At 42.6% G+C, this 26,161-nt stretch overlaps 3 protein-coding genes across 5 annotated transcripts in view; 1 reads left to right on the top strand and 2 right to left on the bottom strand.

The window, feature by feature from the left end:
* The window catches only part of prkcz (protein kinase C, zeta), a 76,503-nt gene extending 69,492 nt beyond the window's left edge, over nt 1-7,011 (bottom strand). Inside the window, exons 1-4 of one of the 3 annotated variants that reach the window (XM_030356753.1) lie at nt 6,539-7,011; nt 2,900-3,021; nt 1,902-1,991; nt 1,041-1,091 (exon numbers count right to left, since the gene is read on the bottom strand). In XM_030356753.1, coding sequence (XP_030212613.1) covers nt 1,041-1,091; nt 1,902-1,991; nt 2,900-3,021; nt 6,539-6,615 — 340 coding nt within the window. In that variant the 5' untranslated portion in view covers nt 6,616-7,011. The remainder of the gene's footprint in view (nt 1-1,040; nt 1,092-1,901; nt 1,992-2,899; nt 3,022-6,538) is intronic. The other 2 variants (XM_030356747.1, XM_030356761.1) reach the window with 2 other exon arrangements.
* A 783-nt stretch (nt 7,012-7,794) lies between these two features.
* On the top strand, nt 7,795-13,470 carry rprd1b (regulation of nuclear pre-mRNA domain containing 1B). Its single transcript, XM_030356723.1, has 8 exons — nt 7,795-8,476; nt 8,687-8,816; nt 9,202-9,335; nt 9,621-9,647; nt 9,890-10,008; nt 10,280-10,406; nt 10,777-10,952; nt 11,577-13,470. Exons 1-8 carry the CDS (start codon nt 8,326-8,328, stop codon nt 11,724-11,726), a joined length of 1,014 nt encoding a protein of 337 aa, XP_030212583.1. The 5' UTR covers nt 7,795-8,325; the 3' UTR covers nt 11,727-13,470.
* A 53-nt stretch (nt 13,471-13,523) lies between these two features.
* Nucleotides 13,524-25,745, bottom strand: tgm2a (transglutaminase 2, C polypeptide A). Its single transcript, XM_030356710.1, has 15 exons — nt 25,630-25,745; nt 25,161-25,346; nt 24,788-25,018; nt 24,418-24,536; nt 23,929-24,057; nt 23,318-23,486; nt 23,000-23,132; nt 16,559-16,665; nt 16,342-16,430; nt 15,889-16,042; nt 15,647-15,735; nt 14,861-15,044; nt 14,508-14,668; nt 14,026-14,162; nt 13,524-13,918 (listed from the first exon to the last, which is right to left on the bottom strand). Exons 1-15 carry the CDS (start codon nt 25,637-25,639, stop codon nt 13,732-13,734), a joined length of 2,085 nt encoding a protein of 694 aa, XP_030212570.1. The 5' UTR covers nt 25,640-25,745; the 3' UTR covers nt 13,524-13,731.
* Nucleotides 25,746-26,161: the final 416 nt, after the last annotated feature.

Below are 26,161 nucleotides of genomic sequence, written 5' to 3'. Positions count from 1 at the left end.
ATTGAAATACACATGTATCTCAAGTGAGCGCCAGGATGGGTTATAAAACGACTCTAAGACATTAACGAACATAGTCTATATGGAGAAACTAATAGGCAGCCATGTTGCAAAATCGTGGCAAAATGCAAGTATTCGTGTTCCAAAAAGAAGATTAAATATATATATTGGTTTGGCTATTCACTATAGGCAAATGATGCAACAAACAGCACTGGACATGAACAAGTACATTTCTAAATGTGTGAGGAGAGATGGAGAGAGATGAGAGGGAGGGAGAGAGAGAGAGAGAGTGTGTGAGAGAGAAAGAAAGAGAGAGAGACAAACACAATGTGTCTGTTTGTGTATCACTGTCTGCCAGCAGGTCTACCACCATTACCCACAAAAAACAGACACACACACACACACACACACACACACACACACACACACGCACACGCACACGCACACGCACACACACACACACACACACACACACACACACACACACACACACACACAAACACTGACACACACAAACACAAACACTCACACTCTCAGCCCGCCAGCTACTGAAACGTGCCATCAAAGCAAATGGATAGCAAGGCTTTACAAGGCCAAGTCTTGTAAAGTATACTTCCACCAACCATAAATACTTCCAATTGGCCGAAGGCTGAAGTAAAACCCCAGATGGCCGTGCCATGTCCTCGCTCATTGTGAAAATATTTTAATTGCATCGCTCACCAGAATAGTAACTTCACAGCATCATCTAACACATCGCATCACACAGGCACTACTTCCTGTACTTGAGAGGTCTGCAAGCCCAAAATAGCTCAGGGTGGGTTATGTGTGTATGAGATGAGGGGGGGAGAGAGGGGAGAAAATGAAAGTGTAATTAGTAACTGAAAGTGAACTACAACCAAAGTGGAATAAACCAGGGGCCACACAACACACCACACAGATACATGACCCCCAACTGCTCCTTCATGACACACAAACAACAAAAGACACCGGAGGGAAAGCAAAGTTTAAGTATCCGCTGGTAAGAATGAGAAGCGAGGACTTACTGTCTTCTCCGGGACACGGTTGGCCAGGTCTCTCAGGGATGCTGGGGAACACTGCAACATACAGACCAGACCATTTACCAAGTTTGTATGAAGGCGTTCCCGCAATAATAACCGCTAGAAGGATTACCAATGCCAAGGCTACGGTAAGTTCCATTAGTACAATGGATACAAAAGATGTTAAAAAACAGACGGAACAAACAGTATATCTAGTATATTTATCTTATGAAAATTATGTAATCTTTTTATAATATACTGTTGAAATCTTGCGATTTTGCAGTTCTGTTGCTGATGGTTCTTACAGACCAGATAAGCAAACTAATCTACCACGGGATGTGGTCACCAACCAGATACAGGAGGAAACGCTGACAGAAGGGCTCCGTCCAATTAAGAAAAGGCTAAATCGTTCCAGATCGAGTTATCGGGTTGGCCGAGGGGAGGTGTGGACAGACTGCGAGCCTGGGTGTCCTTGGTTTGGGTTAAGCACACATAGCTACAGATGGAGGTGGTGGATGCCATCATAGTTATACATCGTGATCATAAAGGGGTGGAGCTGACCGATGACATGGTTATAAGGTGTGGAGGGGATGGATGACCTCGTGGAAATGAGGTAGTGGATGAGATGGATGCCATCCTGGTTAAAAAGTGTTGGAGGTGTTGTAGCTAGTGAGTGACATCATGGTCATGGAGGCGTGGAGGTGATGACGGATGACATTGTGGTCATGCAGGGTGCAGGAGACGAATTGGTGGAGATTATGCCTCCAACAGATCCACCACCCGTAAAGGTGATGGGGTCATCAGGTGATAGAGCTACAGGTGGTGCACCCAGGTGTTGTGGCTCCAGGTGGTGCATGCCCCACTCACCATGGAGGAGGAGTCCAGAACTCCTGGTGCGCTGGTGGATCCGGAACGCCTCCTCCAGCTCCATCTGTGATGAGATGGTGCATGGGTCGCCTGCAGGGAAACAAGCACACGCACACGCACACACACATACACACACACACACACACACACACACATCATATACATACACACACACACACACACACACACACACACACATCATATACACACACACACACACACACACACACACATCATATACACACACACACACACACACACACACACACACACACACACACACACTTGGAAGATAATTATAGGCTAATGCCATTCATTTACTCTAATTATATAATTAAGATGTTTCTACATAACGGTCTACTGCTGAAACCATACTTCGCGTTTGCAATTAAGTATGGATACATTACCACTTGAAACTAAAACTTTGGTTTCAATACAGAGTCCTTGAAAAGCAACCAGTTGGGTAGGTAGGTATGGTAGGCCTACCGGTATAAGGTAGGTCAACTAACGTAGGTCAACTAAGTCAGCTTACTAAGTTAGAAGTAGGGTCGGCGACTTAGGAGGAACCAGCCAGTAAGGTCGATTTTTGTCAAACTGAAAGAAAGTCCCACCCCTCCCTTAACGCCTCCCCCCAATTTCCTTCCCCTAAACACATGATTAGTTCGCTAGCTTTAGCAATGGGGCTGCCTAGCATTGCAGAAGACTCGAGTCATGCGCAAAGAGTGCGTGGGCAGTGTGCACCGAGGATACCAGGGTAGGTAGGTAGAAAGGTAGTCCATCCATTCACTTCATGCAAACAATTAAATAACTGGACAGGCAGTTGCATTTTATATGCATTACATTTATTGATTGAAGAAAACTTCAACAAATATGACAAAAGAGGCTTCTAAAATAAATTGCATACCCTACCATTAAGGTTAGGGCCTAAGCCAAACAACGATGTCATTGATCCTAAAAAACGAACCAAGGGTCCCATAAAGAACACAAACAGCACCTACCTTCATCGTCAATCCACTTGAGTGTGATTGGTTGTTGCCGGGCAACGCTGCACAGCTCCCTCACCTCATCAGACAGAGCAGCGAAGGTGAGGGAGAAGGCAAGGTCTGTTATCAGCATGTCCCTATGTCATCAAAACAAACACAGGGCACACACAAACACACACACACATTAAAAAACGATTGCATCAATCACATATAGTAGCAGACATACCGGTACACACACACACACACTCACACTCACACACGTATATCAAATCAAAAATGTAGCTATGTGCTTAGCTAGAGTAACACACACACACACACACACACACACACACAGTATGTACGCGCAACACTGTGAAGGCGTGAGTGGCAGGTAGACAGGTAGTGTAGTGGTAAGTTTGTGCGTCAACCTCACATTCAGATTCCGCATTCGCTATGGGTGACTAATCACATTGACCAAAGCTTTATCTTTATTGCTTTATTTTTATCTTTCGGCCTCCACATTAAACTGCATTCAACTCAAGCTGATTCAAACGACCCAGCTCAGCCTGAATCCTTGTCCACTTGTCCCCTTGACTCCTTGCTATCCGACACCTAAGATAAGGGACATTAACAAGCACCACTGTGTATACATGCTACATGAACCATGCTCATTACAACGTACAACAGCAACTGACTGCATCAAGTATTGTTGGGGGGTATTCTTGAGAGGGAAAGACGGAGCCGGGAATGCGGTGGTGGAGGGGATTAAGCAGTGACACGGTACTAGGTTCCTTCAGCAACCACCACCACCAGGTCGCCAGAGAACCCAGAAGGGGGGACCGTCCCCGGGCCGAGGACGGGGAGGAGGAGTGGAGGGGAGATGGTGTCAGACTCTGCTTCCCATGATTACCAGGAAGAGGAGGATGAGGAGGAGGGGGAGGAGGAGGAGCAGGAGCAAGGCAGATTGTTACCCAGCATGCACTGTTCCACTGGGGAACATTCAGTGCCGCCGGCTGGCATGTTGTCATAGGTGAAATAACTCAACAAAACTATATACATAATCCGTAACAAAGTCTATTTATGTTCCACTTTCAATGCTTAACTACAATACAAAGTGCTTAACACAAAAATAAATGTAAATGTGTTTAAAGTAACAATACAATATTTTTTGGACTTCTCGATAGCCCTTCTCCTCCTCTTTAAATTTGATAACACCCCCCCCTCCCCTCCCCCTGGCCTGGTGTCTTCAACCCTATTGACACGTACATCTGAGTAAGGTATGACTCCAGGTGTATCTGGACCACACCACAACACACCTCTTAGGAACAAAAGCTGACCCTTGCACTGTTTACCGAGAATGCAAAGGGGCCCATGAAACAGCCTGGGTTTGGTCTTTGAGAGGAGCTCAAACTTAAGTTATTATGTGGTAATCATTTCAAGGTTTTTGTCAAGCAGGAGGCCTTGTTCGCCTCAATCTCATAGATTGGAAAGTCCCATTTAATGGGCTTGAGACAGCCTGTAGGCTAAACTTTAACGTTGACTGCAGAGGCAAGCTAAGTAAATATTTTTCATGGTATTTAAACCTAGATCATTATTGGAACATCAATGTTCGTGATTTTGACGGTAAACACAAGTAGAAGACCAATAGGTGATGGCCAGTTTAGTTTTTATACACGGAAGCTAAGGGTGCAACAATAGTGGACAGAGTATCTAAATGTTACCCTGTATTCTGTAGCACCATTATCCCAAAGGCATGTCAAAGTTTGTATAATATTTATCGTCCATTAATACAGTAAATCCTATGATGAGGCAGAGAACATTGAGGTGTGACATAGAAGGGAAGTGCCCTTAATTCCTCACAGAGAGACTTGTGATTCACACATAGCCTGTAAATGTCTGGAAATTGGAGAACTCAAGTGGACTGCTACCAAATAAACAGCAGTTTTGTCAATGTGTTTCTTGTTACCGAAGAGAAGCACTTGCAAGCGTTAAGTTTCAACAGAATGGTGGAATGTCGCAGCAGTAAATCCTTCTGCGGTCGTCCAGCCTTCTGGTTTCTGAGCCTATTAATATACTTTGGATATAATAGGGCATTACCAAGTTCTGACCCAATTCAATAGACCAGTGGTTCCAAACCAGTTGGGCCGGCCCTTGAGGCAAGACTATGTATTCCGTAAAATGTTGTGGGATTGGATCATTTCCCCTTTTCCTTTCTCTTTGATTCTCTCTCTTTAATATAAAAAGAACAACCATGCTTATTGTTGGCTGCTGTAAACCTACCAACTGACCTTCGGCCTAAAACACAGAGCTATTTTCCAGAGAAAACCAATACGCTCAGAGACATATTGAGAAACCTTTCTTACTTTTGTTGGTGTTACTGTCTGGGTCTCGTTCTCTCTCTCTCTCTGGCCAGCGTTTCAACCAAACTGTTTGTTCTTTCAGATGGTAGCATTTCAGACCCACTGGTGTGAAGCAATTGTTTTGAGAATTCCCTGTGTTGTCATCTTTTAAAGCTGCTATCTATAGCTCTCCAGCCAAGAAGCCAGATGTAGCCGTACTCTTGGCCAGCTGCCCGCATTGTGTTGCACCGAGAGGGTTCCCTAACTAACAGCTTCTCCAGGACATGCAAACACCTCAAGGAAAAACAGGTGGCAGACCTGTGTCCACTACAGGCAGTATCTCTGGGCCATTGTGCATTTGTCTGATGAGGAGGGCTAAATAAATGCGTGAGTGTTAAGGACACAGTTCCTTTTTGGACCTGTTACCCCTTTTTAAGGCGAGGGAATTTGCATCCTCAACTAGCATCAGCTAACATACACATAATTTTATCATACATGAATCATTAGGCTTTTTGTTTGTATATAAAGGGCCCTTACAAGACAATACTGTTTAATGCTATAATTCAAATGAAGTAATGAATTTAAAGGCTGAAGTGATTTTGTAGCACTTCTTACCGGATGAAAGGTGAGATAATACAGATTAGACTAGATGCACAGCACAACAGTTAATGGTTAGATTACCAATGTAGGGATTAATTTGAGAAATGAATGACAGCAAATTGACACCGGGTGCATATAGAATCCTTGAGGTACTAGTTGATGAATCGCTTTTAAAACTGGTACAAAACCCCTTGAAAATAAAATGTGGGTCCCTGTTAAATTTACCAGTACACAATTTCCTCATACCCACATCCTTCCTGTAACCAATAATATATCTGGTTATACAATGATAATAATATAATACAGTAGGCCTATCACCTGTTTGATACTGTGTTATACCATAGGGTGTGCTCAAACTATTAATGACCTAGTTCTAGATTAGAGAAGAATTTAAATTAATAGCTTAAATTGTCTGACTCAGCATTTTGCGTCTACTTTTTCAAGTGTAGCCAAGCCAATTCCCCAGCTTTGTGCGTATGAGGAGATACCTATCATCTGCTTTCCCATCCATTATCATATTAAAAGTTGAATTGTACAATCATTCAATCATTAACAGGCACACTGTCTTACAGCTATGCTTTGAACATTCAACAAAGTTTCAGCACCCTCAACCTATCCTACAGGTGTGACAGTTGAGACCGGGTAGAGTAGCACTCGGCTACATACACTATTGTAATAGCACCGTTACATTATTAAACACCAGTGACGCAGACTAGGCGAACATTGGTGTACTCACCCACAATAGTGTGCTTTAATTTTAATCAACTCCGATCCCGAGTACATTACGGATCCGTTTTCCGTCGGCATTGGCATGGTTCAAGTAGGCTATCCCAAGGACTCGTTAACTCGCTACAAGAAAATAAAAATATTCCATGTGGACTTCAAGCAACTTCTCACATCCTAAAAGTGCAGACTGGACCATGGACCCATAGACGTTCTCCGGTCGTCAGGTTAGGGAGTGCAAGGCACGGGTCGGTAGGCAGTGTCCCAGTAGTCCGGGACGTGGAGCGTCTTGGGCGGCTTGACTTGCTATGGTTACCGTATGACTACTGGGCGGAGACTACTCCGCCGATCCACCTGTTTTACTTTTCCTTTCACAACGGTGTTTTTCTGGTTTTGTACTCCAAATGTTTATAAACTATAATTAAAACAATGTGTTATTATTAATATTATGTTGTCTTTGGTTAACAATGGGACCACATAACTACCCTAAAGACACACACAGACATGCAAGCACAAACACACGACCACTCGCACGCGTGTACCCACACGCGCATGTATGCGCGCACTCACACACATTTACACACACATTTACACACGCGCACACACACACACACACACACACGCACGCACGCACGCACGCACGCACGCACACACACACACACACACACTCAAACACACACACACACACACACACACACACACACACACACACACACACACACACACACACACACACAAACAAACAACCCTACTGGCAATGTTTTTTTTTATTATTATTATTCCTATACCTGATAACACTCAAAGAGGTGCACAAATTTACAAGTATTCGAAAATGGCTAAATATGTAGGCCTAAAGTGATGCCTTTTGATTTCGTTATATAAATCAATGGTATTTATACAGGGTGCTGATTTGCACTATTTGTAATCGACTGTGTGTTTTAACGAAAGCCTATGAACGCTTATTTAGTTTGATTCCAATATAATAACATGGACCATTTTATAGCAACCAAGCTCCAAGCGACACCTAGCGGTTGAAAGTAAAATAAAACGTATGTTCCGTATATTGAATGAAAAGAAAACATCGAGACAATTATAGTATTTCATCATCATTAAAGAGGCAGTAAATAGGTTACTTGATATTAACTAACGCATCAACTGAACAGTACTTCATGTCTCGGCCTCGCATACGTTTTTATTTTGCTATGACCAACACTTGTTCTGTTCGGCGGTTTTGAGAGCGCACCGCTGACTCAACGGGCTGCTCGTTTTCTACGTCATCACGGTGCGCCATGCATGGTGAGGTGAAATGTCGTGGCCATCTTCGAAGATCGCTGTTTGAATAGTTGGAAAGTGCCGAGGATTTTTGAGTTTTAATAGAACTCTTCAGCTTTTTTTTTTCTTATTCTGCGATCTGATTCAATTGCTAATCGGAATGCTGAGAGGCCGATTTGTTTACGCGCAGGCGATGAGCTAGATAGCAGCTGGGTGTCTCGTTCGGCGATGGTGGCCTTGCGTGGCTAGCTAGATGGGACTGTAAACAAATGCCTCATGACAAGAGTACACTGTTTTTGGTAAGCAAGTTTAAAAGCCTACAGCTTTGGAAGTTTGTAACCCCTTCTCGTCAGTAACCAAATGAGTGAACGAATAGATTATATTGGTCACTTTCAGACTGTCCTCGACGCAACACGCCTCGCTCGGTCAACTGGATAACTTTGCAGGATTTAGTTAAATTTCACCAAACCAGCGCTGCAAGTGTGAGTTTCTTGAATAACTAAAGGCGGAAGGTACACCAGACAAAACATGTCGTCCTTCTCCGAGTCTGCCCTGGAGAAAAAGCTTTCTGAACTCAGCAACTCCCAGCAGAGCGTTCAGACCCTGTCGTTGTGGATCATCCACCATCGTAAACATTCACCTCTCATCGTCAAAGTTTGGCACAGGGAGCTGAAAAAGGGTTAGTGCATTCTTTCTTCAAACTTCCATTCAATGTGGTACATTGTTGTGTTTTTCAACCCTTCAAACAATCATGTTACAGACGTATCGTCTATCGTCGATGAGCTGTGAGACGCATGGTTGTCCAAACGAATGTATTCAGGATTTATTCTGGAATACGATCAGGTATATCCCTTATCGTACTAACTGGAGTTTTCAATCTGTGCTTTAGCGAAAACCAGTAGGAAGCTGACGTTCCTCTATCTAGCCAACGATGTTATCCAAAACAGCAAAAAGAAAGGACCGGAGTTCGCCAAAGACTTCGAGACCGTCCTGGTCGATGCATGCTCCCATGTGGCCCGGTGAGTGTCGATTCTTGTCTCAAAACATGGACATGGGAATGAGTTAGTTACTAGAAATCTTGATTGCATGAGTGCCAATAAATGTAAACATTGAGTTGTGGTGATGTTCATTGAATATCCAGATGACATGTTCAGTGTATTATGGGTTGATTACTGTCTATGGGAAATTTTGCTTGTGGCAATAATGCTTTAAGTAAAACTTTAAATGCAACCCCATCAAATAGTTATATGATGATATGATACGGTATTACTAACACAACCTTTTTCAGTTGATTTGTTATTTGTGTATATCTGTTGTACTGCATTTATCAATGCTTACTCACCTTCTATACTTGGTTGTGCTCTCTTGAACTTGTGAACTCTCTTGGAAACCCTTGGTCTGTAGGGAGGCAGATGGGAGCTGTAAGAAGCCCATGGAGAGGCTGCTGAACATCTGGAAGGAGAGGGCTCTGTACCGCGCAGACTTCATCCAGCAGCTCAAACTAGCCATTGAGGACTCCAACAGCCCAAAGCCTGCCGGTGGGTGGCCTGCATGCTTCAACACAGACGTTCAATACTCAATGGTTATTCAACCACTTGATCTTGTAGTAATTTTTTTTCTCGCTCCCTGACGCTTTTTGAAATATACTAGTTGTGCTGAGATCTGAGATTAATTTCCATCCAATTATGATGAATCCAAGATTATAGGTATTCTTACGTGTTTTGTATTGAATATCTTGGAAGACACTGGATGATTTGAATAGCTGCTTCGCCCAGATGATGTCTTTTGAATGTGAGTGACACGTCTCTCTTTCTTTATTCCAGTCGTGTCCTCCAACGATAAAGTCACCGGTGAGTTGTCTTTGTCTCTCTGGTTCCGCCTTTGTTTCATATTTAGTCAGTCATTCGTTCATTTATTCTTTTATATCCAACTGTTGTGCTGTGCTGTTACTTCAAGTCCTCAGGGTTTGTTTTTCCCTGCATATGTAAAGCTTTTGTTTTACCTTTTTGTTTCTTGCTTATTAGCTGTTTTTTTTAGGTCAGGTCACGTTTGAAATAAACTATCTTTCTCCCTCCTGCTCCCTTGTCCATAGAGGAGAAGAGGGCAGCGAAGCGGAGCTACCAGAAGATCCAGGAGGAGGAGGAAGAGGAGGACGACGACTACAGGAGCCATGCCTCCCCGCACACCACCGACGCTACCGCCGCTCTACTGGTAGGGGGCGCCATCGTTCAGGCATCACAGGATGGGGATGCTCTTGACTGAAAACATTGTTCTTTACCCAATCGAATATCACTTTGTACATGTTCTTATTTGATACCTCATTTAATGGGAGCCTTTAGGCAAAGCTTATTTGTTATTTCAGTACATGGTTTCCAAGCCATTCTGAGTAACAAGACTATCAAATAATCTGTTGTATTTAGCATTATTTGAACTCTTGTTGTTGCTCCTTCCTACCTCCTCCCCCCCCCATGGCGGCGGTCAGACTGAGGAGCTGGTAAAAGCGCTGCAGGACCTGGAGAACGCCGCGTCGGGAGACGCTGCCGTACGCCAGAAGATAGCCTCGCTGCCGCAGGAAGTCCAGGATGTCTCGCTACTGGAAAAGATCACTGGTAAGACACACTTGTGTGGTGGGTGTGTGTGTTTTCGTCTGCAACCCAAGTCGTATAATACACTGTGTGTATCTGTGTATCAATGGACACGCCTTTTGTGTGGCGTTTATTAGTTTATTAATGCTTAATGAAAGGGTCTCGTTTTAATGCATTGAGACTGCCGATCACCGGTTAGCGGTCTCCTTGTTTACTTATAATCAATACCGGAAAATCATATCGCCCGCCCCTTCTATAGGCCCTCGCCATCTGTGTCATTCACTGACTTAAACCTGCAAGACTCCTGGCCCGGCTTAGCCTTAAATCAAGATATGAATAAATCGAAACTAGAGAATTCTCCTTAACCCTGCTGCCCCTCTTCCTCGTCCCCCAGACAAGGAGGCGGCGGACCGGCTGTCGAAGACGGTGGACGAGGCGTGTCTGCTGCTGGCCGAGTACAACGGGCGGCTGGCGGCGGAGCTGGAGGACCGCCGGCAGCTGGCACGCATGCTGACCGACTACATCAGCAGCCAGAAGAACGCCCTCGGGGAGAGGGAGAAGAAGCTGGAGGTGAGGCCCTCCAAAGAGGATTACCAGCGCCAGTGTGGTTGGACATGTGATGAGTGTAGATGTATGGATGGATATGCCTAAGGAAGGTTCAGTAAAACAAAGATTTTTTTTTTTTTTAAGAGGTATCATAATAAGTTTAGTGGAAAGATTAAACGAATTGAAGGCTAAAGTGTTCAACAGAATCTGTAACTTGGGGATTTTTCAATCTGGGCCCTATTATCCTTTTGTTTTTAGTCTTCTGACTAATGTGGACGAACATTTATGGAATTGGACCAGTGTTGAAGCGGGATAGAGGAGAAGTCTTGTTCTGAAATCTTGCAAGGGTTGCGTTGCTACGATTTGTTGTCTGGGACTACAGAAAGCGTATCTTACTATCGAAACGATTAGAATTAGTCAGACCCAAAAAGATGGGAAAATAGTGTCCAGTTTGAAAAATCTAGAATTGACCTTAAACATGGTTAGTATTTATTTTGGATTACATTTAGATATTCTCCCAGTTTATTACTATATTTCGAAGGACCTTGAAGTTCGATTTTCTCCAATAGTTGACTTTAAACTTGTCCCAGAGACAAGAGGACCACCTGGCTCTAGGTGTCCCTAACTCTACCCCTGTGTCTCCTACAGGAGTTCAAACAGAAGCTGGCCCGGGTAACCACGGTGCGGAAGGAGCTCAAGTCCCACATCCAGAGCCTGCCCGACCTCTCGCTGCTCCCCAACGTGACGGGGGGCCTCGCACCCCTGCCCTCCGCTGGTGACCTCTTCTCCACTGACTGAGAGACCCCCCCCCCCCCCCCCCCCAAGACACATACACACTCTAACCCCGCCGCCAACCTGTGGAGTCAACACAAACACACACGCACACACACACTATCTCTCTCTCTCTCTCCCCCCCAAACAATTTGTGGCTTCTCAGAGCAAGTGAGTGAGAGACGGAGAGAAAAGTCACAGTGGACATTTTTCAATGACACAACAACTCCCTCCATTTCTCCCGCCCGTTTATTATCAAAGATTCTACTCCACCAGCTCGGAAAACTATGGCTTCCTGTTTTTGGTTTTAATACCTTCAAGTTTTTTTATGCCGGGACTGTGCTACGGTCTCAGATATATATGTGTGTGTGTGTGTCTATGTATTAGGGTTGGTGAGGGTGAGGTCATGAATGGCAATGCCTAATCACTACTTGTCAGAGGAAGCCCTGTATAATGTGTTATGGGGCTGGCGGGACCTCGCTGCAACCCCGATGTGAAGGAGTGTGTTCCCTTCATTTTGTTAAGTTTGCTTTAAAACGTTGGGAGAGCGGGCGCTTCTCTCGCAGAGTGTGAGCGTGCGCGTGTGCCGATAGTCTACAACTGTGACATCACAGACTCTTTGCCGTGGACGTAGAAGCCTGGAATGCAACAGCTCTTGACCTTTGTTGGGTGTCCGATTAGGTTCAAAAGAGTTTAAATCGTTTAATTTGGAATGTCTTATTTTTAAATTATTGTTTAGTGTTTTTTTCTTCTTTGTTTGAGCATGGAGCTTAAACAAGAAATGAACAGTGCAAGTAGTTCATGCATTGGAGAATTTCGATGGATGGGTAAAAGACACATTTTGTTATGCGGAAAACTACATCTCCCATTTGTTCAAAAGGAAAAAAAGGAATATTCATTCATTTTTAAATGTATGAAAAACATCTGTTTAATGTGTTAAACATTTTTTGCCACATTGTTTTTTGTGTATTTTTATTTTTTTACCCTTGGTATCCCTGTTTAGCATCAGAAGGTCTACACCGCTTCAGTTCTGAAGGACAGTTCTCAGGTGTTTATTGGTAGAGGAGTCATGGTTTTTAAATGTTAGGACATTTCAGTAGCTTTAGGAGGGTAAGAATCCAAATGCAAACCACAGGCCTAGTAGTTCAGCAACGTACTATCTCTTTCCCGTTTTTATTTGTTTAGGCCAGATCTCATAATTGGAATAACGTATGGTTGGTGTTCTTTCATATATATGTACAGATAAAATGATATTTGAGAGCTTTTAAAGTGACAAAGGCTTAATTTGTGTAACAAATTATTTAAAAGCTTTCTGAACTGTACCACTGATCAACTACAAAGTACACTGTCCATATATGTACTACCCAACTTGTACCAACTTCAGGAGTCAGGACTACTCTGATCGAACGATCAGGCCTGGCAGGCATATCTGCGATCTCTGAGTCTTATGTGAGTATGGCATGAGTCACACGGCAGCACCAAATGAAACTGTTTAGGTTTTGTGAGTTTACATTAAGATTGTGGACACCAGCTTTGTAGACCGTTCCATATTTGACTTTCGTCCCACGGATGACACGCTGTCTGACCGTTGCAGAATGGATGTGATTTTTCCAAGGGGTGCTGCAGGTGTACGAGGATGGTACTGCATTATTTGAATGTTAAGTGACCGTTTCTCTTAGCAGAATCATGCTGTCCCACTAGCGTTTGATTATTCATTTCTGTAATTAAAGTGCTTCAATGGATACTAATAAAGTGTAACCATTTGAACATATACAGTAGTTGACTAGCTTTTTGTTTGTGCAAGTAAAGGTGCAGATGACAGGATTTATAGTGGATGTTAGACCATTTATTTTGACAGTAAAATTATTAATTGCCAATCAATACTACATAAATAATAGCACAGAAGTGCGTTAAAACTGCTGAAGGACTTCATAAAACCATCAACTTTAATAGAATAAGCTATGATTCAAGGCAAGTAGCGTGAGTTTTGGTTAGCTTAAATTGGCGAAGTGAGAGTTTTATATTTACTGCTCTATGTCATTGCAATAGTATTGAGAGAGGGTGAGAGGGCATCACTCATCACCACCATGGGGATGAAGTTCTTTATGTTCTTTAACTTGTCGCTGTCGAAGTCCACCAGAAGCACAGTGAAGCCCGCCTCCCTGGGTGACAGCTGGACACTAGCCTTGGCTTCCTGCTTTGAAGCCACGGTCCCCAGCCTTGAAACAGAATCAGAAGCCACCATGATTGTCCAAATGTTCTTACAATTTTCAAAAAAAAGTAAAAAGTGCTATTAAGGCCTCCTTGTAGGACCAAAGAGACGTACTTTATTGTGATGGGCTTCTCCTGAGTCAGGCCCACTCCCTCTAGTGTGAAGCTGCAGTCCTGCAGGGCCTCTGGCAGAGGGTTCAGCAGGCAGAGCTCAGCTGTTAAGGGCTGACCCACTCTGGCTTCTCCAGTAAGCTGCAGAGAAGCGCATTGTTTTATCTTCAGTGTAGCTTCAACATCGTTGTTATGAAATGATTGTATGAATAATGATCCTAAGCTACAGTATTTGTCCCTCATAAGCCCCTTGTACGTCCTCAAGTTTGTTGCATTAAAAGTGTGAAATGTTGCATATTAAATATATTATAAATACAGCCATACATGCTCCATTCATCCATCAACCTACGCACCTGCCCATCCATTGTCCACACACTCATCCATCCATCAATCCATCAAATCATCCCTCATCCCATCCATCCACCCATTCACTCACCCACCCATTCACCTATACATCCACACACTCCTCCAGCCATCCATGCCCACCTTGACCTCCAGGTCTGGTTCGTCCAGCACAATGAGCTTCTCTGCCTTGTGGTACTCCCTGTTTTCCTTGTCGTTGACGAAGGCCGTCAGCTGTATCATCCGGTCAGGGCTGATCACCTTCCCATAGTCTGAATACTTCAACTTTAGGAAGAGGAGTTTTTCTATACAACATAAATATGCACAACACAGGGCTGGTTCAGTGGAGGTTTCATTGCGCTTTATCTATCTGTATTTGGACGATTGTGTCGGTGACGTGTTTTTGTATGAAATATTGACATAATTCAATGTATGTTTTGAACCCCCCCCTCTGGCTCCCCCATTATTCCAGTGTTGTGTGAGCCTCTACCACTGACCTTCCCCCGGCGTCACGGTCACCGTGTCAGAGATGAACCCACAGCTTGCGCCCCTGGTACTGTTGTAGCGCACAGCCCGCGCATACAGCATGAAGCTGCAGCTCTTGGCCACCATGCAGTTGTTGGCGAGAACCGCGTACACCTCAAAGTCTGAGCCCACCACCATGTTTTTAGCCAGCTTAATCTGTAAATCGATGGGGACGATATCACATGCTATGAGTCACCTGCAAGCTTGCATGTTATTTTCACTTGCTTTTAAGCATACGCTTAACTTACAGTTAAGCGTATGCTAAATACAGGTAATTTAGCTACTAGCTAGCAGGTAGGGGATGGGCAACTGGCTCAAGGATGCCTACAGAAGGTTTGTGGACGACTCCAATCTTTGGGCTGGGAGTTGAATACCCTCTGCACTACACTATGCTGTCCCAAGGATAATCAAATGCTATTCTAACAATTCAGATCATTAGTGTGGTCGCACACTATTGTTATACTGTTATACTGTCTATTTCTTATTATTACACCAGATTTTTGGCTCCAATTCCCACAAATAGTTTTCTAGGTTGATACCTAGATACACCAAACCATTTAGGTGTTATTCTAAAGTCAAAGTGTCATAGCTAACTCACCGATTCCCTTTTTGACCCACAATTATAAGCTAAGCACAAATCCTGACAAGGCTCTGTATTCCCTGCCAATAACGAAAGAATTGCAACAAAATATTCTATATATAATCTATATTTATAACAGTATAACATTGTATGAAGTGCATATATAGTTATAGGACACCTTTATGCGAAGCCCTGGCTCCTTGCCCTTTTTCTGCAGCTTGTTGCGGTGTTGGGCCTTCTCGAAGACACGCCGCTCTTCCTCAGACCCTGGAGGGAGTGAAGGTAAAGTGACAAACAGTCAGGGGTTGGACACTAACGGTTGTTACCAAATCTGAATTAGTTGAAGTGTCAGAGAATGGGCGGTGCTGCATGCAGCACTCCCCTAACTATTGAAACAAGTGTCTTTTGGTGCGACCGCACCTTCAGGGTACTTGTAGTGATGGGTGATGTCCCGCCTCTTGTCCCTGCCCACGGCCTTGGTGCTGATGTTTTGACCAATGGAATCTGTCGAGCCGCTGAACTTGACGAAGTCCCCGGTTGACAGTTTGACATATTCAACGACGTCGGCATTAACCTGAATGCAAACACATCAGTAGCCACTGAGATTAAATATGCTGGTATGATACTAGTAGTATCCCGAGTATAACATGGATTTGATGAATATCATAATGGTATCTTGGTTTTGTTGAGCAAGTGGAGACGCAAGAAGCAAAATGATGACCAGGAATGTGCTTTTTTTTGCCTAAATGTAAAAAGAAAATGGGGCCAAAGAGTACGACTGCAGTGCTGTTCCGAATGACATGAGGCGAGCCAATCAACTAAGAGGAAATTCAGTGACCTTAGTATTTGGTAATACAATGAAATAAAAGTCACCTCGGCAAAAACAAAGGGAGCGTCAAACTTCTTGGTCAGCTCCCCTTCCCTGATAGCGCTGACTGGAACTGGCCCACAGCAGAACACACCTGCAAGGGAACTCAAGTTAGCAAGCTTGCTGGCTGGCTAGCCCATGGAGAGTGACCAAGGTATGGGACAGAGGCTCTTTTAGTTTCCAGAGCAAGAATATTAAATTGCGTTCACCATGTAGGCCTACCTTCGCTCGTCTCTTGTGGTGTGGCATCGCTGACTTGCCATCCATCAAACCCAGCTTGTTCCAGGTCAGGCCGAGCCATCCAGCTCTCCACCCACACATGGAAGTTCCTGATGGGGCAGGACGGAGAAATGTGAGATTATATCAGTTTTTTGCTGCGTTTTTTTTTACAGTTTAAAAAATAAGATCTAAGAAAAACACTTGAAAGAGCCTTTCAGATTTTTTTACATTTTTCTTTTTAATGTGTTTTCATAAATGTATTTGTGAACACCGACCTAAATTTTATCAGAATTTTCCCCCAAAAAATAATTAGTTAGGCTACACATTGGTGTCTTCTGTGAACACTATAATAAGAGAGGAAGGACGAGCTCTGAGTGGCCAACGACGTGCGCCGCGACGTAGGTCGCATTGGTCACGACGTAGGTCGCTCGTCTGGCTGCTTTCAGTCGCTGTGGTCGCTGGCTGGCTTGGTCGCTCAAAATCTATGGGCGGTCGTTTATCAGTTAATTTGCATGTTAAGGTAACTTAACTTTTTTTTTGCGACAGTTGAAGTACCAGAAAGCCATGCTCTCTGGCGAAAGCTTCCTACAGCTCTTTATTGCAAATATTATTTTTATATTTTTATATTGAAGTAGGCCTACAGTTTAAAATTATGAAATCGTTGGTCTATCAGTGTCAATAAAATATATTAGTTGTAATTTGGGGCGGATTCAAATAATGTATTTTAGATATTATATAGCCTATTTGTTTTGTTAAATGACAGTAAGCCTAATAAGGTATATTATACACAAAGTTCTTCGTTATAGAGTGATATATTAGTTGTAATTTGGGGCGTATTCAAATAATGTATTTTATATATTATATATACCCTTTTTGTTTTGTTAAATGACACTAAGCCTAATAAGGTATGTTATGCACAAAGTTCTTCGTTAGAGTGATATAGTTTAATTTAAGTGCAAAATGTAGAAGAAATTGTCACAGTGGTACAAGCGGTAGTGAATCCTGGTTAGTAATCAAGAAGGCGGTTGTTCGATTTTCTCCGGGGTCAGTTAAATTTCTGCTCTTTTAGTCAAACTTACTGACGCAATCGGCCTCTTTCATTTGAACATTTTTGAGTGATTTAGTACGATGGTATGATGATTATACGACGTAATGACGGGCTGCGACGCCTGGCTGGTATCGGCTGGCTGGCTGCGACGACAGGCCAGCCACGGCTTGCCGCTGGCTGCCGCTGGCCACTGGCCGCTGGCTGCGGCTTGCAGCTGGCTCTGGCAGGCTGACCGACTAGGTCGCGACCATAAAAGCGTCGCGACCCTTTTGGCGGCAAATAGGTCGCAACCAACCCCATGCAACCAACCAGAGGTATGGCTGAATGAGCGACCTGTGGCAGCCAGCCATTGTCACCATGGCTGCTACCATAACTAAAAAACCTATATGTTATCAGTTAACATCTCATTGAACAGAATAAATACACGTGCGTCAGTATAATAAAAACGTACATGCAATAATATATAGGCCTATTGGTCTATCAGTCTATATTTAATTAATTCTAAATTTACTAAATTAATCAAATATCCTATGAAGAAAGTTATAGTGTAATATACAACACTGTCGAAATGTATCGAATAAAATATAGGGGTTAACACAAGGGACGCGAGAAGTCAGTCCCAGGGGGGGGTGCTAAGAGAGTCTATGTGATGACGTCATAATAAATGCTGCGCAACATCCATTGTTTACAGAGACGAGATGACGGGTGACGTCACATTCAGTGGGGTATTCCACAAAGCCGGTTTTATCACATAACCGGAGGGGTATTCCACAAAGCCGGTTTTATCACATAACCGGGTAAATTAACCCAGGGTTTGCGGTAACCCTAGGTTTTCCGTTCCAAAAGGATCACGGTATGTTAGTTGCTATAGAAACATATGCTCTGAATCAAACCTGGTCGGAGCAGGTTTTGCGCAGGTTTGTTTGAAACATAACCCGGTTTTGGGTATTTAAACCCGCGTTCACCGCAGATTTCATGTGTTCACAATGGCATGCCCTTTTGATGAGAGAACTGCTGATATTGGAGCTCAAATTATACGTGCAATCCACCGGGAGCGATTGATAAGACCACGGCTCGACATCTTGGCATATCAAATGACTTTTTGCTGGAGTGGAGAGAGATAGGCCTATAGATTCTCGCGCAAATCTTTAATATATTTAAATAGCCTTACATAGCCAACACTACCAATCGAGGACCTGGCTTCAGTTCACTCCAGACTATTTGCGTAGCCCTCCGTTTTTTGCAAATGGTAGTTTTATCTGGGCTATAATGTTGGAGATGCTGAGCACATCTCAGTCCTTTCAGTTGACCCATCCAAGATTTGCATCGGCCTCCTATCATACAAAGAGCGATATTGTGTGAGCACTATGCCGAGATAGCCTGGCTCCGCCCGCCTAAGTTCTTCCGCTGCTGTGGAACCGAAAACTCTGGGTTAGTCGGCACAGGGTAAATCAACCTAGAGTTCAGCGTTAACTCAGTGTTTGCTAAACCTCCGTTCGTGGAACACCCCTCAGGGCTCCGCTCTGATAAACACTCTACTGGTGTGTAAAAAGAGTTCTGCAAACTAGCCACTGTTATTCACAAACGTTAGCAAGTAAACAATGTGAAAATTATGCCTAACCCACTGGAGACCGCGGCTCAATTTCTGTGGAAAACACAATATCTTTAATTTTAAACGTATCGCTATCATGTCATATATACCACAGACATATTTAAATGACAAATATCCGTGGGTAGTGGAGACCGGGGTTCAAGTCCGGTGGTTGTTGCAAGACTCTTATCTCTATTTCATGCGAATTATAAAGTCAAGTATAACCATTGTGTTGACTCCATCTGGTGTCTTGATGGTGCATTGATAATTTCGGAGGTTAACACTCTAAACTGCTCAGGTTCGGATCCCCGCAAAAACGTCGACAGGGGTACGACGCTGAAGTTGGCATCCGATTCACAGCATCCGATTCAGCAGCTGGTCCACTTTAAATCGGTCCTGATTGAAAACCACTACACCTAGACTCTTCAAATCTGTACTAAATTATCACAGTGAGGCTATACATTATAATAAACAGATTTGTGAAACATTTTTTCTATTTGTGAAAATGCAATACAGGCTAATTGTAATGCTTTTTAGGGGTCCAGACCGCATTAGAACGGGTCCTGATTGAAAACCACTACACCTAGACTCTTCAAATCTAGACTAAATTATCACAGTGAGGCTATACATTATGTAAAACATAGTTTCAGATTTGTGAAACCTTTACCCTATTTGCGAAAATGCAATAAAGGCACATTTTAATGCTTTTTAGGGGTCCAGACCGCATTAGAACTGATCCTGATTAAAAATCACTACACCTAGACTCTTCAAATCTGGACTAAATTATCACAGTGAGGCTATACATTATGTAAAACATAGTTTCAGATTTGTGAAACCTTTAACCTATTTGTGAAAATGCAATGCGGTCTGGACCCCTAAAAAGCATTCAAATAAGCCTGTATTGCATTTTCACAAATAGGGTAAAGGTTTCACAAATCTGCAACTATGTTTTACATAATGTATAGCCTCACTGTGATAATGTAATCCAAATTTGAAGAGTCTAGGTGTAGTGGTTTTCAATCAGGACCGATTTGAAGATTCTAAGTGGTTTTCAAGCCGAATCGGATGCTGCGAATCGGATGCCAACTTCAGCGTCGTGACAGGGGTACCACTGCGATTGTTATTGGTCAACATGTTTTTTATTGGTCGTCATGAAAAAAAACATAAGGGGTAACACTGTTGTTTTTTATTGGTCGTCATGGAAAAAAACATAAGAGGTAACACTGTCGTTTTTCTTTGGTCGTCATGAAAAAAACCATAAGGGGTAACACTGTTGTTTTTTATTGGTCGTCATGAAAAAAAACATAAGGGGTAACACTGTCGTTTTTTATCGGCCGTCATGAAATAAACATAAGGGGTAACACTATCGATATTTATCAAATAAAACATAGGGGGTAACACTGTTGTTTTTCTTTGGTCGTCGTAAAAAAAAACATAAGGGTTGAAAAAAACCATAACTGTTGTTTTTTATTGGTCGTCATGAAAAAAAACATAAGGGGTAACACTGTTGTTTTTTATTGGTCGTCATGAAAAAAAACATAAGGGGTAACACTGTTGTTTTTTATTGGTCGTCATGAAAAAAAACATAAGGGGTAACACTGTGGTTTTTTATTGGTCGTCATGAAAAAAAACATAAGGGGTAACACTGTTGTTTTTTATTGGTCGTCATGAAAAAAAACATAAGGGGTAACACTGTCGATATTTATCAATTAAAACATAGGGGGTAACACTGTCGTTTTTATCAAATGAAACATAAGGGGTAACACTGTCGTTTTTCTTTGGTCGTCATGAAAAAAACCATAAGGGGTAACACTGTTGTTTTTTATTGGTCGTCAGTGTAACAGTATGTAAAATAAAAGCCACAGTGGTGTAAGTGGTAGTGATGCTATGTTAGTAATCAAGGGGTTGTGTGATTGAATCTCTCCACGGTCAGATAGATTGTTGCTCTTTTAGTAAAACTTCAGCCTTGGCAAAACGTGCGTATTTATTCATTCCACCTTCCTGAATTGTGCTCCCTGGTCCCAGGAATACATAGTGCCTATAATATGGAAAGTAGTTGGATTCTATCATATGCTGTACATCAGAGTATATTACAGTTTTTGTTTTTGGTCTGTTGGCTGCAAAACATTCTAGTTCTAGAGTTATTCTAGAGTTAGCATACATACTTGATGATTGGGCCACTTTACACACACTTTTTATATACTATAGATTTGTATAGTCACTGGCCCCCTTTAAATTGTGCATTTATGCTATTACTATAGCCTACTATTATTATTGACACTTTTTTTTAGAAAATTGTAACTTTAATTTCAATTTTCATATTTTGTTCTTTGGTTTATACATTTGAATACTTGACTATCATGATTCGTGACACATATATTTATTTTTACTTTTTTTTTACGGTATTGGGTCTGTGAATTAGAGTTTTTATTTGTTTTGTTACACTTATATCAAAGTATATTACACTATAACTTCCTTCATAGGATATTCTATTAGTCTTTGACATTTATCAAACCAATAGGCAATACAATATAATCAATATAAATATTGTAAACATCACTGTATTACAAAGTTAATTCAAAATTAATTAAATATAGATGGATAGACCAATAGGCCTATTTATTTATATATATTATAAAAAGGCCTATTGGTCTATCTAAGCTATATATATTATTATTTTTTATTATACTGACGCACGTATATTTATTCTGTTCAATGAGAAGTTAACTGATAACATATAGGCTTTGGGTTATGGTAGCAGCCATGGTGACAATGGCTGGCTGCCACAGGTCGCTCATTCAGTCATACCTCAGGTTGGTTGCGACCTATTTGCCGCCAAAAGGGTCGCAACGCTTTTATGGTCGCGACCTAGTCGGTCAGCCTGCCAGAGCCAGCTGCCAGCCGCAGCCAGCGGCCAGTGGCCAGCGGCAGACAGCGGCCAGCCGTGGCTAGCCTGTCATCGCAGCCAGCCAGCCGATACCAGCCAGGCGTCGCAGCCCGTCATTACGTCGTATAATTATCATACCATCGTACTAAAACATACAAAAATGTTAAATTGAAAGAGGCCGATTGCGTCAGTAAGTTTGACTAAAAGAGCAAAAATATGTCCGTCCGTGGAGAGAATCAAACACCGGTCTTCATGATTTGGCCTAATAATACAGCGTGACTACCGCTTGTACCACTGTGGCAATGACTTTAGATAATTGCACTTATATTTATGTCTATCAGTCTATAACGAAGAACTTTGTGCATAATATAGGCCTACGTTATTAGGCTTAATGACATTTAACAGAACAAATAGGCTATATATAATATATAAAATACATTATTTGAATACGCCCCAAATTACAACTAATATATTTTATTGATACTGATAAACCAACGATTTCATAATTTAAACTGTAGGCTACTTCAATAGAAAAATATTAAAACAATATTAGCAATAAAGAGCTGTAGGTAGCTTTCGCCAGAGAGCATGGCTTTCTGGTACTTCAACTATCGCAAAAAATCGTTAATAACATGCAAATCAACTGATTATATAGACTTTGAGCGAGCCAGCCAGCGACCACAGCGACTGAAAGCAGCCAGACGAGCGACCAACACAGCGACCAATGCGACCTACGTCGCGACCAATGCGACCTACGTCGCGACGCACGTCGTTGGCCACTCGGAGAGCTCGGCCCTGCTGGAATAATACGAGGGGGTGTTTGTTTGAGACTTTTTAACCCCAGCATCCAACAGCGCGATCAGAGCGTTCTGGGACCTCAGTAGCTGATCTCTACTGTATTGGATATAGTACACTGACCACACCGAGTCTGGGTCTTCAAGCCTCTCGCCGTCCTCATCATACATTTTCTCAATCAGCAGGTTGCCGTTGCCGTCGTGAGCGGAACTGAAGTTGGTGACAACTCGGCAGGGGATGCCCAGCGCACGGGACACTTGTGCCGAGAGAGGGTAGGCATACGAATTCAACATAGACAAACAAATACATAAATGATATACCAGATTTCATAATCTAAAAAAATCGAATCTTCGAATAAAAAAGGGACACATATATAAATTGATAGAGCATAAGATATGAACAGCCAGAGGAACAAACAGCCAGAGCAGACCGTAGGCCTACCTGTACAATCCACAGCAGCGAAGACCCAGCACTGGCCGTAGCAGACGGGCCCGCTGTCGGCCCACTGCCGCAGGATGTCCCCACTCCCTATCCAGGTGGACGGGTGCACTCCGTCCTCGAACTCCGCCCACTCTCCCACCAGAACACCCTCGTTGTCGTTACTGTTGATCTGGAGGGGGGGGGGGGGGGACGACGACGACGACACCGTTACCGAGCAATAAAGTTGGATTGATGGAGATTTTTTGTAAATTCAATTTGACCCCCCAGTAGCTTGCATATAACTGGTTTGCCCATAAGCATAAACAAATGGTCATAGTACTAAAACTAATACTTATTCTTATACTGATATTGATATTGATACTGATATTAATTCTTCTTAATGAATTCTTAATTCATTCGTATTAAACCTTTATTCAACCAGGTCAAAGTCTCAATACTAATGCTTGAACTAATATTGATACTGATACGCCTAAAACTCATAAGAAAAAAATATAAACTTTAGCAGATCATTATTATGCACATGTTGGTTAATGGTGGGATGACTGACAGGTAAATAGATAGACAGAGTTGGGACAGTTGGGACGGACCAACAGGTGGTCAGCGGGGATTACCATGGCGCTCAGCACTCTGGTGATATACACAGGGCTTCGTCTCTCAGAGCAGTCTTGGTCAGTGTCGGACACAACGTTGAGACCCTCATCCAAGATCTTCAGGCAGATGTCCAGAATGCCAGGCTCAAACTACAACCCAAACAATTTCTGTCCAGTTAATATCGTTTCTTGGATTTTATACTTCATGATTTATTTGAGTTACTGCGTGCCAAAGGCCAAAGGCACACAGTAACACGTTTCTTTCGGATCTGAATATTTTATATATCTATGAGTGACATGAGGATGTTTCCTGTTGAATAAGACTTATAAGAATTAAGACTTTTTCAATTGAATTAATTACATATTTTGGATTGACAACAACATAACATTTCCTATAGGCTGAATGCCACAAAGACTTTTCATGTGAATGCATGCCATGACTACTTCACTGGATGACCTGGGATGGAGGATTTTTCCTATTTAAAGGTTGCCGTAAAGACTTTTCCTCACCTGGCTGAAGTTCCATGGTTTGTGGTGGATGCGTGTGGCTGAGCCCCGATAGAGGAGGCCGTGCTGGGACAGAACGTACTCCTGCCGCTTGGTTTCACTTCTCATATAAACAGCATCTCCTGCAAGTACATTCACGTTATCAACAGTACTAGGACAACAAAATGTCCCTTTTCGCCAAAATACAAAAAGCAAATCTATTGTATTTGGTGAAGGGTTGAAATGTGTGGCCAAACACAAATCCAAATCATTGTAGCAACATTTTTATGCATCTAACGTTACAGGTATTTAATCCTTATTTTCCTCTGGATTCAATAAATAAAACATGAAGAGAAAGGTTTGAGTGAATAGTAAAAAGGCAAAGTATATTTACTGGGGCACCAGGCGTTGAAGAGCAAGACAAACGCCCCAAGGCTGGTGCTCTGTCCCTGCTGAAGAAGGCTCAGAGAGTACAACCCGATGGGGGCCTCTGGGGAGGAACTGATATTGAGAGCTACAGTGTTTCCAGGGGCCTTAGAAGCAGATGCGCTCCATTCTTTGTCATCTGTGGAGTCCTTCAGACCAAAGGAGACTTTTGTGTCTGATTCCTTACCGAGCAAGGTACCTGTACAGTAAAATACACACACATTGTGACTTTAGTGCATATTATTATGCTCTTGTTGGTTAAAATATCATGCAATTACATGCACATTCTCACACATGCTCACAAGCACCACAATTGTGTAAAACCACACAGTGGACAGTACCTGTTTCAACAATGAGGGTAAAGCTTGTTTCCTCAGGGTTAAACTCTGGACTGCCGGCCTTGAGATGCAGTACGAGGCTAAAGGGCTGACCCCTTCTCACGATCAAGCGATCCTCTCCATTCTGCTCGGTGTGGTGGCTCCGCTTGTTGCTCTTGATGTCAAGATCACAGCGCTCAAACTCCAGCACTTTGTTGGATTGAAAGTTTAAGATGGTAAAATAATAAAATAATGCATTTAAATGTAAAAGCTGCAACAAACAGACACTTGACATAGATATCCAGGCCCCGAATATGTAGTCATACATCATGACATCATGTGCCAAACTCATTTTTCTTACACTCAACATTCTGACATCTGATTTACCTCCTATAGCATTGCAGCGCCTAAATTGTCTATTTTCCTCTGTTACTCAGTTATTTGCATTTCAGTCTAAATTAAAAGCAGGAGATGTGAGTGTTGGGATCTTTACCTTGTGACATGGCTACAGTGGGAGAGCTCCTCGTTGTGTTGGATCCTCCACGTGGTTCGCTTAGTATCCCCAAGTGGCTCCAGGGTTGGTCCACACTGAAGCAGGGTCGTGCCACGCTCAAGAGTATTTATGGCATTTGAAACTGGAGTGGATATGGACAGATAAGTCGTGACCGGAAAGACTCCTCCACTATTTTTAGACACAGTGATATATTAACATTAAAGAAGACTTATATGTAGGTGTCAGGCTTCTTTGAATGTGTGCGAATAATTAGATATGTATTCATGTGTGCAATTATTTATTTGTACTAATAATTAACTTTTTGGGGGTTTATTATGAAACTAAACACTTTGCATACAATGAGTAACAGATACACACACACAAAGAAAATGTATATCTCATATTTATTTTATTTCACATTTCAAAGTCCAAAAATGTTCCAATTCCAATGATGCTTTCATTGAAAAGAAAGGGTCAGACATTTAATATGGAAAGATGTCCTCTTCCTTTAAATCTTTATATCTATAGATAT

Source organism: Gadus morhua, chromosome 1, assembly GCF_902167405.1.
Source record: "Gadus morhua chromosome 1, gadMor3.0, whole genome shotgun sequence".
Taxonomy (NCBI): Eukaryota; Metazoa; Chordata; class Actinopteri; order Gadiformes; family Gadidae; genus Gadus; species Gadus morhua.
The sequence above is the reverse complement of the archived record's forward strand: the minus strand, read 5'-3'. Positions and strand labels throughout refer to the sequence as shown.

Coding starts and splice junctions, on each gene's coding strand:
- rprd1b (XM_030356723.1), top strand. CDS start 8,326: ATGTCGTCCTTCTCCGAGTCTGCCCTGGAGAAAAAGCTTTCTGAACTC. Junction 8,477..8,686: donor GCACAGGGAGCTGAAAAAGG/GTTAGTGCATTC, acceptor TCTGTGCTTTAG/CGAAAACCAGTAGGAAGCTG. Junction 9,336..9,620: donor CAACAGCCCAAAGCCTGCCG/GTGGGTGGCCTG, acceptor TCTTTATTCCAG/TCGTGTCCTCCAACGATAAA.
- tgm2a (XM_030356710.1), bottom strand. Junction 24,058..24,417: donor AACCATGGAACTTCAGCCAG/GTGAGGAAAAGT, acceptor TTTGGGTTGTAG/TTTGAGCCTGGCATTCTGGA. Junction 15,736..15,888: donor TCACTACAAGTACCCTGAAG/GTGCGGTCGCAC, acceptor CACTCCCTCCAG/GGTCTGAGGAAGAGCGGCGT.